Source organism: Oryzias latipes, chromosome 1 (assembly GCF_002234675.1).
Source record: "Oryzias latipes chromosome 1, ASM223467v1".
Taxonomy (NCBI): domain Eukaryota; kingdom Metazoa; phylum Chordata; class Actinopteri; order Beloniformes; family Adrianichthyidae; genus Oryzias; species Oryzias latipes.
The window spans coordinates 16816381-16829279 of NC_019859.2; the positions used below are offsets into that span (position 1 = coordinate 16816381).

General features: G+C 38.6%; 1 protein-coding gene across 7 annotated transcripts; it reads left to right on the forward strand.

Annotated features, from left to right (window-relative positions):
* Window positions 1-1685: 1685 nt before the first annotated feature.
* Window positions 1686-12567, forward strand: g3bp2 (G3BP stress granule assembly factor 2). 7 transcript variants are annotated; one of them, XM_023961466.1, is made up of 13 exons: window positions 1686-1878; window positions 3724-3842; window positions 3924-4005; window positions 4381-4554; window positions 6113-6203; window positions 6313-6418; window positions 7449-7629; window positions 7970-8071; window positions 8479-8581; window positions 8663-8719; window positions 8817-8948; window positions 9037-9164; window positions 9400-12567. In XM_023961466.1, exons 2-13 carry the CDS (start codon window positions 3748-3750, stop codon window positions 9679-9681), a joined length of 1533 nt encoding a protein of 510 aa, XP_023817234.1. In that variant the 5' UTR covers window positions 1686-1878; window positions 3724-3747; the 3' UTR covers window positions 9682-12567. The 7 variants fall into 7 exon arrangements, with proteins under 7 accessions (XP_023817234.1, XP_023817290.1, XP_023817265.1 ...); XM_023961522.1 differs by having other exon boundaries at window positions 9037-9155; XM_023961497.1 differs by having other exon boundaries at window positions 8482-8581.
* Window positions 12568-12899: the final 332 nt, after the last annotated feature.

The window sequence follows — 12899 nt, forward strand, 5'->3', positions numbered from 1 at the left end:
CCAAGTACAATCTCACCTCGTGGGGTCTTAGTGATCCTAAGAAAAGAGAGGACACAGCCCACAACTACATGGGAAGAGCTGTTTGACCTCTTCCTCCTCCACTTTCATCAAATCAAACTTTATTTATAGAATAGCGCTTCTCATGCAGTTGCACAGCTCGGAGCGCTTTAACATTAAAAACAGAAAACACACAATATTACAGTAAAAACCCAACCCACCCTTCACCCTTCCCACTCCCCTCCGTTAAAACATATGACCCATGGCCCCCTACATATAAAGAATAATGACTATGTAACTTTAAATAAAATAACTAAATAAATATGCAAACAAGTATGGCTTTGCTCTGCTGTGAGGAAACAGTATTTGGGAATCTCTTCATGCCAGGAGCCAGCCTGGCCATGGGAGCATCGCCACAGTGCCCACCCAGACGGGGACAACACTCGGGTCCACTTCACAGACGTGAAGCTGCAAAGTTAGACTCCAGCTGCCCCAGCAAGGGCAACAACTGCAGCAACAACCACCGACCAAGCCGGCAAGCCCTGGAAGAAAATATCCCCACAAGAAACACTGGGGCTAAAATCATGATAAGATACTAAAATTAAAGATACTTATACTTACATAAAAGTGTCGACCTGTAAGGTAAGAGTAAAACCACTTAAGAACATTTCCAGAGAGGCCCACTAGACTCCTAAGTCTGTCTAATAAAATCTGGTGATCTACTGTATCAAAAGTGGCACTCAGATCTAGCAGTACCAGAACAGAAAGTTCTGTGAGTCGTAGTTTATTCTAAGATCATTAACGATCTTTAAAAGAGCCGTCTCTGTACTATGGTTTGTCCTAAAACCAGACTGATATTTTTCTAAAATTTTTTGGGTGATTAAAAAGTCATGCAGTTGAGTAGCGACACTTTTTTTTTAATAATTTTACTTAAAAATGGTAATTTGGATACGGGTCTGTAGTTATCCAGATTTTTTGGATCTAACTGACTCTTCTTCAGAAGGGGCCTCACCAAACCAGGGGAAGACCCCCATCTGAAGAGAGCAGTTAACTATGTTTAAAAGATCGGACTCAAAGAATCCATAAAATGTTTTAAAAAGTGAAGTGGGAATGTGATCCTAAACGCAGGTTGTAATGTTTACTTGAGATACAACTCGATCAAGCATCTCTGCATCAACAAGGACAAATCATCTTCCTCTTCATCTTCCATATCATTTCTCAACAATACAACTAGCAATCCAAATTCTTTTTTTTTTTTTTTTGCTAAGGTAAATAAAAGATTAAGAATAATGCATTTAATAAAAAGGGAAATCTGAATAATCCCGATAAAAATAAAAATAAATGAACAACCTATTTAAACAATACATACGTTAAAATACAGTCAAGATAAAAAAAAAAACATGGAGGAAGAATCTGTTAACCGTATGGGATTGTACTGGTTTTGTCCAATTACTAGAGACTCACAACTGAAACTGGAAAGTTAACATTTTTTAAAAGACAGAATTTGCCAGCATGTGAGTGGTTTTTCTTAAATCGTGATTTTTTAAAACTATAAGTATACATGTATATTTTGTAATGAAAGCGTTTTGTTAGTAGGCGTGGCCATTTTTCCTACGCCATGTTCACCTCAGCCGTCTATTGGCTGAATCAGGTTAATGGGGGTCCCCTACCCGAGATTACAGGGGTAAAATAATAAATCGTACCTATCTCTTTAAGTGGCGAATCTCTGGTGCAGCAGAGATCTGTTACTTGTAGTTAGAGGAGGTTCGAAAGTATAATTTTTCACATTCGGCATTCCTATATTTGGGAACAGTTTACAGTCGGGTACTTGTCGTAATTTATTCCACACGATTCTGTCTACTTTGATAGGTCCTTCAGAAGGTAAGTTAGTTAGCCATTCTCCAAGATTTCGGTTAAGCGAAGCAAACGTATCAGCTAGCATTGCGTTAGCAATATTGCCTTCCACACAACAACTGTTCGATTGTATTGTTGATATTTACAATTTTCAGTGAAACGGTTTTTTTTAATATAAGCAACCGTACTCCTAACTATACACGGGGACATTTTGTGATTCAAAGAGATTTGGAACACGCTTTCCTTTGTTGTCTTAAGCTAGCACCGACCGAGCATTCAGTTGTGGTGGTGGTGTTCAACGTTAAGTACGAATTTGGATGTTGATGTATTGACATAGCAAGAAAGTATTATTTCAAACATTTTTTTGTATTGATTTTTTTGTGTTGTAACCAAAAATACGATTTTAAAATGAGGAAGTTATTTTTACGTGTTTAGGCTAAGTTTCTGTAATGGCTAGTATCGCCAGGTGTTGCCGTCATCATGTTGGCATTTTCTATTTAACAGCTTGTGGTCAGCATTTTGGAGGTTTCCTGAACTAGTTTGTTGCAGTTGGTTTCAATAGTAATATAAAGTTAAAAATAAAATAAAAAATAACTTAGTCTATAACTGACTGTGAAGAAAATGCGACGACGCCACACGTTAGCTGAAGCTAGCTAGCTAAGCAGCAATGACGTTCTTCTTAGGGGTTAGCTGGCGTTAGCCATTTGGTGGCAGCGCAAAGGCCGGCATATTGTGAATAAAAATGTTATTTCACCTTGTAGTTAATGTTACGTTTGCTGACAGCGCGTGCACATTATGTCTCTACAAGCTCGGTAGAATTGGCATTCAGTAGAGCGTTTATACGTGTCTGTCACATTATGTTCTGAACATGCGTAGAAGAATGTTAGGTGATGAAGAGTTCTTAGGATGTGTAAGGCCTCCCCATAAGGCCTCTAGTCAGGAAGGTTTGCTTAGTTGTGTAACACATTCTTGAAATGTGGTGACAAATAAATGTAGAATTCTTTTTTTTTTTAAATTTTTTAATCTTCCTTTTTACACACCAGTTTGAGCATTTACACTAGATGTTTCCCGTTTTTTATTATGTACAGTCGGTTTGCCCCCCTTTGTCTTATTGATGTCGCAGAATGTTAACCGTTATGAACACCTTTGATCCGGATAAATGTTGTGATGTTCACGGTTTTCTCTCTTTTCATTACTTATTCATTTGACATGCTCTGAGAGAAAAATGTAAGGTTTTAAGTAATCGGCCAATTAGAGGAATCAAATGAATAGTTGGCCCTAGTCTGAAATTCTTATAGAATTTAAACCTGAATTTGAACGCTAACCAAATGACTCTAGGTGAGTTACTCATTACAAACAGCCTGGTTTGGGTTTAAAGGTTTCAGTACCTGCTTAAGGTCTTTATGATCATGGTAAAAATCTTCTTCAATTTTGCGTTTGTTTTTTTGTTGAAATTTTTATAAATGTTGTCCAACGTTTTAGATTATCTAAAGTAATCAAGGATTGGACTGGGTTAAAAACCCTAAATAGAAACAAGAAAATTTGTACTTTTATTTGAGGAAGATTAAATATGTCTTGAGATTTTGACATGCCTGTTTTCGAACAGTTGTCCTAAAGGTTACCGAATTATATTATCCAGCATTCAGCGATGACCTCTTATATTGTGGAGTTTAAAGTAGAAATAAGTCAGTTGAAATTCTATTTTATATCTCACTTTGTCCTTTACATGGTATTTTCTTGTTTTATATAAATTACTTATATTATATAAAACATCAGTCACCCGAGTCTGCAGTATGAAAACCTTTGTCATATCTGTGTCTTCATGCATAATTAGAATTTCTGATGGATCCTGTTTTTTTTTTTTTGTTTCAGCACTTAATATTGTTTACCAAAGAAATGGTGATGGAGAAGCCAAGTCCCCTGCTTGTAGGGCGGGAGTTTGTGAGGCAGTACTATACACTTCTAAACAAGGCACCGGATTTTCTGCACAGGTAACTTCAGAAATATAATTGAGGTATTTTATGTACAATAAATCTGCAGGTTCTTATTCAACGTCTTAATCATGTGTTTAGGTTCTACGGGAGAAACTCTTCCTATGTTCATGGAGGACTTGATCCAAGTGGAAAGCTGGCAGAAGCAGTGTACGGTCAGGCTGTAAGTGTGATCATCAGAAGGATTTTGTTGTTTGCTTAGACTTCAACTACTTTCTGTTCTTTGTTATTGCTTTTCTTATATTTACTGAGATCTAGTTCTCTATGGGGGAAATGCATATATATATCTATATATATATATATAGATATATATAAATACACACACACACACACACACACACACACACACACACACACACACACATAAATACAAGGTTTAAAAAAAATCTTTGGACTTTAAAATTATACAGCTTATTTAAAAATGTTCATCAATATTTAAATATAAATTCAAGAGTGCAACTTATGAAGGATGAGTGTTTTACATAAATTGTTTTCGTATTATATATTTATAAATTTATTTATTTTTTAATTTTCCTAGGAAATCCACAAAAAAGTCATGTCCCTGCAGTTCAGTGAATGCCACACAAAGATCCGGCATGTGGACGCTCATGCTACACTGAGTGATGGCGTGGTCGTGCAGGTCCTTGGGGAATTGTCAAATAACGGCCAACCTATGAGGAAATTTATGCAGACATTTGTGCTCGCTCCAGAGGTAAGTGCTGCATCCTTTTTTTTTTTTCAAAAAGTAGAGTTGGTTGTGTTTGATAACTCTTGAGGTTTAAACTTCCAGCTTTTAAAAAAAGTTTAAAAAATTTTTATGTTTTAAAATGTGAAAGGAACAATTTTTAAATTGCAATGGCATCACTCTCATAAATGGAGGGGAGAGGACGATGAGGCTGAAGATGTTATGTTGAATGTTTGTGATTATGCCCCCATAGTAGCCAAAGAATTTTGGGAGGGAGAAAGAGGAAGAGATTCTGGGTATCAGGGGAGAGAGTGGTGATTGTGACAGTTTAATAGATATGTGGGTTAGAGGAAACAGAGGTGACGAGCATGGGGGAAGCTTGGTGTAGAGGATAAAAAGTGGTGGACCTTCTTTAAAAAATGGAAATGGAGGTGGTGAACACATTTTTTCCAGAAAAGAGAGGAGCATATGGTGACAAAAGAATGGAGGGAGGAGCACATTAGTTTGTCACATCTTGTGCAGACTTCGTAATCTCAAAGAGATCTGTGACTGCAAAGTGAGCATAGGATGGTGGTGTATGACTGGGAAAGAGGTCAACGTCAGAGCAGAGGACCAAGTGGTGGAAGTTGAAAATGAACAGCTAAAGTAATCGGAGAGGCTGTGAAGAAGGTACCTGGTGTGTCATCAGGAATGAGGAAGGCAGATAAGACTTGGTGACGGAATGAAGAAGTTCAGGAATGTCTGAAGAGGAAAAAAGTATGTAAAAGAGGGGCACAGAGAAGACGAGAACAGAAAGCCCTACAGAGAAATGGAGGTGGAGGAGGAACTAAAGCTGGATGTCAGGTTGGACACAAAGGAGGGGGAATGGATTACAGGTTAAGCAAAGCAGAGATGGAAGGATGTGCTGCAGGTTATGGTGATGGAAAGATGGAGGGAGAAGTTTAATGAGCGGATGGAGAAACATGTTAGAGAGTGCAGAGGGGATGAGTCAAAGTAGAAAAGATCAGTAAGGATGAAGAAAGTAAAAAAAAAGTGAGGATTAAGAGAGGAAGGCAACACACCTGTGGAGGCAGTAGAGTTTCTGACTGGAGAAGATGTCTGAGTGTTCTGGTGCCCATTTTTGCAAGAAGAGACGCATGCAGAGATGTGGGAACTTCAGATGAATAAAGTTGATGAGTCACAATGAAATTATTGAATTTACATTTATTATTGAACTGAGATCAGAATTTGTGAACAACATTATTGTTTCATGAGAAGGAACCACAGATGCAATATTTGGTTTGAGGATGTTTCTGGAGAAGAACAGAGGTCAGTTTTTATAGAGCATAAGAAAGAGGGGAAGAGGTGTGTGCAAACAAGTTGGAAATGTGAATGTGTCAAGATTGTCAGCAAGAATGAAAGGAAAGTTGTAGAAGATTGTGGGGAGAGCAGCCATGTTGTTGGTTTAGAGACTGGGTCTGAGAAAGAGGCAGAGAGGAAGATGTTGGGGTTCTCTTTCGGAGTGATGAGGATGGACCGTTAAGAAAAGCTGCCTAACAATACTTGAATACCTGAATGAAAAGAGGGTTTTTGTTTTGTTTTTCAGGGGTCTGTCGCAAACAAGTTCTACGTCCACAACGACATCTTCCGCTATGAGGACGAGGTCTTTGGAGACTCTGAGGCTGAGCTTGATGAAGGTTAACACACTTTCCCTGCTGCCTCATTTTCCCGCTTGTTTTAGGGTCCTCACTTCTTGAAATTAATCTTTTTTGATTACATGATGTATTTTTTTTTTTAACAATCTAGAATCAGAGGAGGAAGTTGAGGAGGAGCCAGAGGAGAGGCCACCGTCTCCTGAGCCACTTCAGGAAAGTCCCAACAGCTCGACCTACTATGAGTCTCACCCTGTCAGGTAAATGTTCATCATAGCTCAAAGTCATCTGCCATTGATTTATGAAATTTTGGTATGACGCATTTAAAAATTAATTATTCCCAAATAAATTGCACACGAGATAAATATGGTGTCATTTGACATAAATCAACATAAAAGGTGCAACGGATCACAAAACTTACGGTTCGGAGGTTGTCACTGTTTTGGAGTCATGGTTTGGATCATTGTTCGGATCAGTAAAATGGAGGGGAAAAAACAGTTTGGTTCACGTGTGCCAAACCGTGGCTAGTGATCCGTACGGATAATGGATCATCCGTGTTCTGTTTCACCCCTAAGTAAATAAGTTTTTGTCCCCTTTATAAGCGGCAGAAGGTTTTTTATTTTTTTATTTTCTTTCTTTGTAAAAAAATTATCCCTTAAACAGACTCCCTGCTTTCAACGCAGGAGTTTAAAAACCCTAATTTAATAGAATCATTGGGGAGCTTTTTCAAGATGCACTGCTGGGTGTCTATATAAGTGAGGAAATAGCACATGTAATGCACATTTGCTGTTTACTTTTGTCACTGTGTATTTCTAAGATGAATTTTTTTAAAGCATAAGGGTGGTTCTTGTGGTTTTTAAAGGGACTTGAGCCACATTAAATATGTCCTTAAAGTAGATCAGAGGTATTTTAGTAATTTTCTGAAGCATTGTTGCTTTATGGGCAACTAGTAATCAAACTGCTGCTACTGTCATTTTTTAGGAAAAGACTAACCTGTTCTGAAACAGAAGAATTGATGTTTTTGGGCATGAATGTCTTATCTGGACATCATTATTTTATGTTTTTGATAGAAATAACATTTTTTAGGAGCAGTATTGATGTTTCATTTAAAATTTGATCTAAAACTTTAGGTTGTTTACTTGTTATATGATTTGTATCAATAGTCATTTAGTAAAGAAGTGTCCTCACTATTGAGTTCTTCAGTTTTGTGTTTTCAACGGCCTTATATCAAAGCTGCATATGTAGCGTATACTCAGGGCATGTAAAGGTGCTTCTGTTTGGGTTCTGTAGTAATGGAGTAGAGGAGCCGATGGATGAGCCTTCTCCAGAACCAGAACCAGAGTCTGAACCCGAGCCAAAGGCAGAGGAGATGAAACCTGAGGTAGATGAGAAGCTGCTGGAGGAAATGGAGGAGAAGGCCCCTTCCCCAGCCCCTGTGGAGTCTCCACAAAACACCCAAGAGCCTCCCAAGGTGAGTTGTGTCTTTAAACCTTTTCATATGTCACTCAATCAGAAATACAGCTGACTCTGTGTGACACTTTAGTACAACGTTGGTACAAATGAGATTAAATCACTTCTTTTAAAGTTAAAAAGGAGGTCCACCAAAAACCTAGTTTTTGACTGTTAAGCTGTTTTTTCATTTTTTATAATTTAGTCTGTGGGACATATTTGAAAAAGAAGTCACTTGATTGTTTTAATGTCACATTCAAATGTGTCAGCAACATTTTGAATATCCAAATCTCGTTGAGCGTTGTCATCATCATCATCATCATCAGTGTAGCTGTAATAATGCAATACTGCATTCCTCACAGCCTTTCTCCTGGGCTTTGGTGACGAGTAAAAACCTGCCTCCTACGGGCACAGTCACTTCCTCTGGAATATCACCCCATGTTGTTAAAGCTCCAAGCTCACAGGTAATTCCTTAGTCATACCGTTACAGCTGTACTATTGGGTTCTGATTTGTGATGAAGAGGAAGTATTTATTGATGCTTTGAGAACAGAGATTGTTTCAATGTGGCTCTCTTTATTTGTAAAGTTTTCCTTTAGTGTAGGATAAGCTGCTTAATCCAGTGAATTTTTAAAGAGAAACTGATCCACACTAAAGCTTATAGTTTGTATTTGAGTGTGTTTGATTTTTGGCACAAAGAAAAATAAGCAAAATGGTGTGCAAAAAGTGCATTCATAACATAAAAACATGAGTTTACTGGCAAAAACATGAGTCCTAAACAACTTTTGTTAAAACCTCAACATAAAATGTTATTTATTAATTTTTAAAATTGGTTTCCAATATGTGTAACTTTTTATTTCTGGTATTTTACAGCAGAGAGTTGAAGCCAAGTCTGAGACCCAAGCGGCACCTCTGCGCCCCAGAGACCAGCGCACGCGGGACAGACCTACCTTCACCCAGCGCGGTCCCAGACCTGGTAACTTCATCCTCCCCCAAATAAAGAGCTGCTTCTGTCCTGGGATTGTTCTCACTCTCTGCATGTTGGTGTCACTGTTAGATGGTGTTGCATCTTTGGAGTCACAAACGGGGAAAGCACACTTGAGTTTTGTTAAAGGTATATTTCACACTTTAGGTCACATCTTCAGATTTTAAGTTAATACTCAGTTGTTGAAGTTGCACTGCTGAACATGAGTGGGATTGTTTTTCTGCAGGTGGCAGAGGAGAATCGGACTCTGGTGACATGGACAGCCGGCGTATCGTTCGATACCCCGACAGCCACCAGCTTTTTGTGGGCAATCTTCCTCATGACATCGATGAAAACGAGCTCAAAGAGTTCTTCAAGAGTACGTTTCTTCTCCTTTGGGTTCCTGTCTCACACGGCCAGATTCCATTGGCGTGTTTTGATCCATCTTTTCCTTTTCCTTGTTGCAGCTTATGGAAATGTGGTAGAGCTGCGGATCAACACAAAGGGAGTTGGCGGAAAGTTGCCAAACTTTGGATTTGTGGTGTTTGACGACTCGGAACCTGTGCAAAAAATTCTGGGGGCCAAGGTAGAAGGGGCATGTATCAACATTTCATTCTCCAATTTCATTTATTTTGCTGTTGGTTCTGTGATGCATCTCTTTTATATTCTTCTTTTCCCCCCATTTTCTTCTTAAGACCGCCCATCATCCTGCATTTTTCTCATTGGTTACCTGATGTGGAAACTTGCTCTTCCGACTTTTTGTCACCTATTTATTTGTGAAAGTGACGGGTAAATATTTCAGCGTTTTAACATCGGCGTTCTCCCCGCAGCCCATCATGTTTCGAGGTGAGGTGCGTCTGAACGTCGAGGAGAAGAAGACGAGGGCGGTGCGTGAGCGGGAGACCCGGGGCGGCGACGACAGACGAGACATGAGGCGCAACGATCGGGGTCCGGGGGGTTCGCGTGGCATCGCTGGAGGAAGCGGGATGATGCGCGATCGAGACGGACGGGGACCCCCACCTCGAGGCGGTATGGCGCCCAAGCCCGGCATGGGGCCCGGCAGAAGCTCCAGCGGCCAAGGAGAGAGCCGCTTCACGCCACAGCGCCGCTGAGAAGAGCGTTGCTTCACGAGTGGATATATTACTGTTCTTCATCTTCAACTGTTCTCGTCAACGAAAAAAATCTTCACATATTGAAATATATATTTGTTTTTGTTCTTTCTTTTTTTCTATTTGCTTTGGAATGTGACACGGTCTGTCAGCTATTTGTGAAATAGACAAACCAAAATAAGCAAACAAAAAAATGTCGCTTATTTGTTGTGAGCTGAGCATCCTTTTATGGTATCTCAAGAATTCATTAACTTTAATTTTGAAAGCCTGAGGAACCCAACCAAGGAATAATCTGCCACATTAGGAGGGACGGATGAGACAATGCAGCAAATCATTCTCAAAAGAGATTCTATGCCTTGAATTTAATGAGGCGTTGCTTCCAAAAGCAAATTGCACATTTTCTATCCCAAGTTTCAGAGAAGCACCAGATAAAAATGCTTGCAGTTCCGGTGGAATAACTTGCCTTTTACATTTCCCTTTTGAGAGACCACTGCTTCAAAAATTGCATAATGCACTCAATATGCACTAATGGGTACTTTTGTTGTCACGATAAATTGATGCTCGGAGCGCAGCTGGAGAGATGGGTTGGTCCTCAGAGCTGTGCAGGACACGCCTGACAGCTGTGACCAACGTACTTCTCACACTTGACCCAAAAACCATTCCTCAGTTACTGTCGGACGGACAAGATGACAAGAAAGTCTTCATCTCTAAATAGAAGGTTGGACTGTGGTGAAATGAGTGAAGACAGGATGAACCGTAGGCGGTTATGATGGCGTCTCAGTATCTTTCCTTTTTAATTCAGTTTATTTTAAGTTTCAGCCAGCTTGACTGCAAACGGGGATGATCGATAACTTCCCACCGTCTTCTCTCCCTTCCTGTCTTGAGCGAGGAGTAACCGAATAAATGTACAGCAAAACTCAGATTACTGTATGTTATCTTTTTTTCCAGTTTTGCTTTCCTGTTTACTTTCATTTCTGACTTGATAAAAGCATGATGGTGCCTTCTGTTTCACTTTTTCCAGTATTACTGAAGCGTGAAGCAGTCTGGGGCTCACCGCCTCCTTCGTACACAGAGCTGCTTATATGGAACTATATTCTGCTGGGAACAGATTTTAAAAAAAAAAGAACTCTCCCAGCATCATAAGATTTTTTTCTTTTGTTCATTTTTCAGGTGCAAAGTTCATATTTCCATACTGTTTTACTACCCAAGATGATCTGCTGTGAGTTTTGTACATTTCTTGTAATTGTATGTTTGATGTTTTGTAGAAACAGTGCGTGCCTCAAGTTCTGTTAATTCATTCAAAGTTGCAATTGAAAAACCTTCGTACACCCCCATAAGAGGAAAAAAAAGGCACATTTTGAAAGGATGATATTCTTGCTCCTTGGTTTAGCAGATGTTGGCTCAGTGTGGCTGCCATTTCATTAAACTGGGGTGGACTGGAACCTTGTTTTTTTTGTTTGTTTTGGTCCACACAGTTGTATTTTATGTTGATCATTTAGAATCTGCTCGTTCATTCAGTTCTTTTTCCATTCTAGGAGGGATTTGGGTTGGGAAAGGAAGGTTCTGTTGGTTCCATCTGGGAAAAAAACAAAGGATGTTTCTTTTTGTTGACTTGCACTGAAAATGGGAAGTACAACAGCGATGTAGCATTTTTCTCGACCAAACTCCCGCAGTCTTCCTCGTGTTGGTGGTGTTGCACTAAATCCAAAGTTCTTTTTTTTTTTTTTTGGACAATCTGTGTGAATAAAACATTTTTCGATCGAACATGGAAATTTTAGCGCTCAGTTTGACTGTTTTACACCCCGTTCGCTGGAAGAGATGAGCAGATGTGGGATCAAATGAGCTTACCTGTAAGCCCCGTTTATTTTTCAAAATGTGCTAGCTTGACATGGAAGTCTGTCGGAGAGTGCTGAAGAAGAGCCAACTGGCATTAGAAGAATTTGCCCTTTCCTAAACTGTAAAGATTCCTCAAAAAAGGATTGAAGAAAGTTGTAAATTATTCATTTTAAAAATGTGGATTTAAATCATTCCAGCCTTTTTCTGAATGGAAATAAAAGCTTTTTTTTTTTTGAAGAAGGTGTAGTAAAACAGCTGATTTCATTTTTCTGTGTTTTACTCTTTCAAATTGTTGCTGGTACAAAACTGTTGCAGGTGGAGAATTCTCCCTTTTGTTTTTTCTCAATTTATATTATATTTTTGGTTTTACATTCTGAATGTGTTGGACTTAACATACAATAAACTACTGATAACAGCACAGCTCAGCTGATGAGTCGTGTTTGCTGGGAATTTTCTAAGCGGAGCCTTAAAAAAAAAAGCAAAAATGTTTTGGAGGAAAAGACCCCTACCAGACAATCTTTTTTTTTTAACAAATAATTGCTTCTTATTTTACAAAGTGAATGTAAATTTTGAAGAAAAAAGTTGCTATTTTAAGGGTTTCTCATCTTCAGTGAGAAATTGAGCTCTTCTTTCACAGGCCAACCATTTCTTCATGAAACACTGATGTATTTTGGTAAAAACATGCTTCCCCCCCTGCCATGCCTTTTACATTATCATTATTATGAAAAGAGCGATAGCTTAAACTTTTCTTTCTCTTTTTTGGACTTTGTTCTTCTCTGAGGTATTGTCTTCGGATTGATTTTTACAGTTTGTAAATTGTGATGCACACTTTTGAGAGTCAGCACTCACTGTAAACTGACAGATAATATTTAACTTTCAAATACAATACAATCACTGATGGTTGATATCGTTCTTGTTTATGCAAATCTTACATGCATCTGACGGATTTACTGGTTAAAAGGACCATAATGTCAAGCAGCAGATTACTGCACCTGTCAAAAAAAAAGTGGTCTATTTCTCTGTCCCATTTGCCTTATTAAACTTTAGACTTCATCACTATGTCTATTACTGTGTTCAATCTTGGATTTTCTATTTTGTAGTGTGTTTCTTTTGTGTTTGGGTTATTCACAAATCTGGGTTGTTGGAATAATCACCTGCTGTTTTGAATTGTGCTGTTCATCTGCAATGTTCTGGCTTACTTTTCTATTTTTTGTGCATGTATTCTCCAGCATATCACATGTCCTTATAGCTTTCTTAAAAAAAAAATACCAGGAAGATTTTTAGATTATCTAAACTGGTTGTTTATTTTTTTCAAAACTCAGTTTTAAAGCAATAATCTTTTTATGAAATCATTTTTTTGAGACCAAAAAATAAGTTTATAAAAC

Coding starts and splice junctions, on each gene's coding strand:
- g3bp2 (XM_023961466.1), top strand. CDS start 3,748: ATGGTGATGGAGAAGCCAAGTCCCCTGCTTGTAGGGCGGGAGTTTGTG. Junction 7,630..7,969: donor ACACCCAAGAGCCTCCCAAG/GTGAGTTGTGTC, acceptor CATTCCTCACAG/CCTTTCTCCTGGGCTTTGGT. Junction 9,165..9,399: donor TGGGGGCCAAGGTAGAAGGG/GCATGTATCAAC, acceptor TTCTCCCCGCAG/CCCATCATGTTTCGAGGTGA.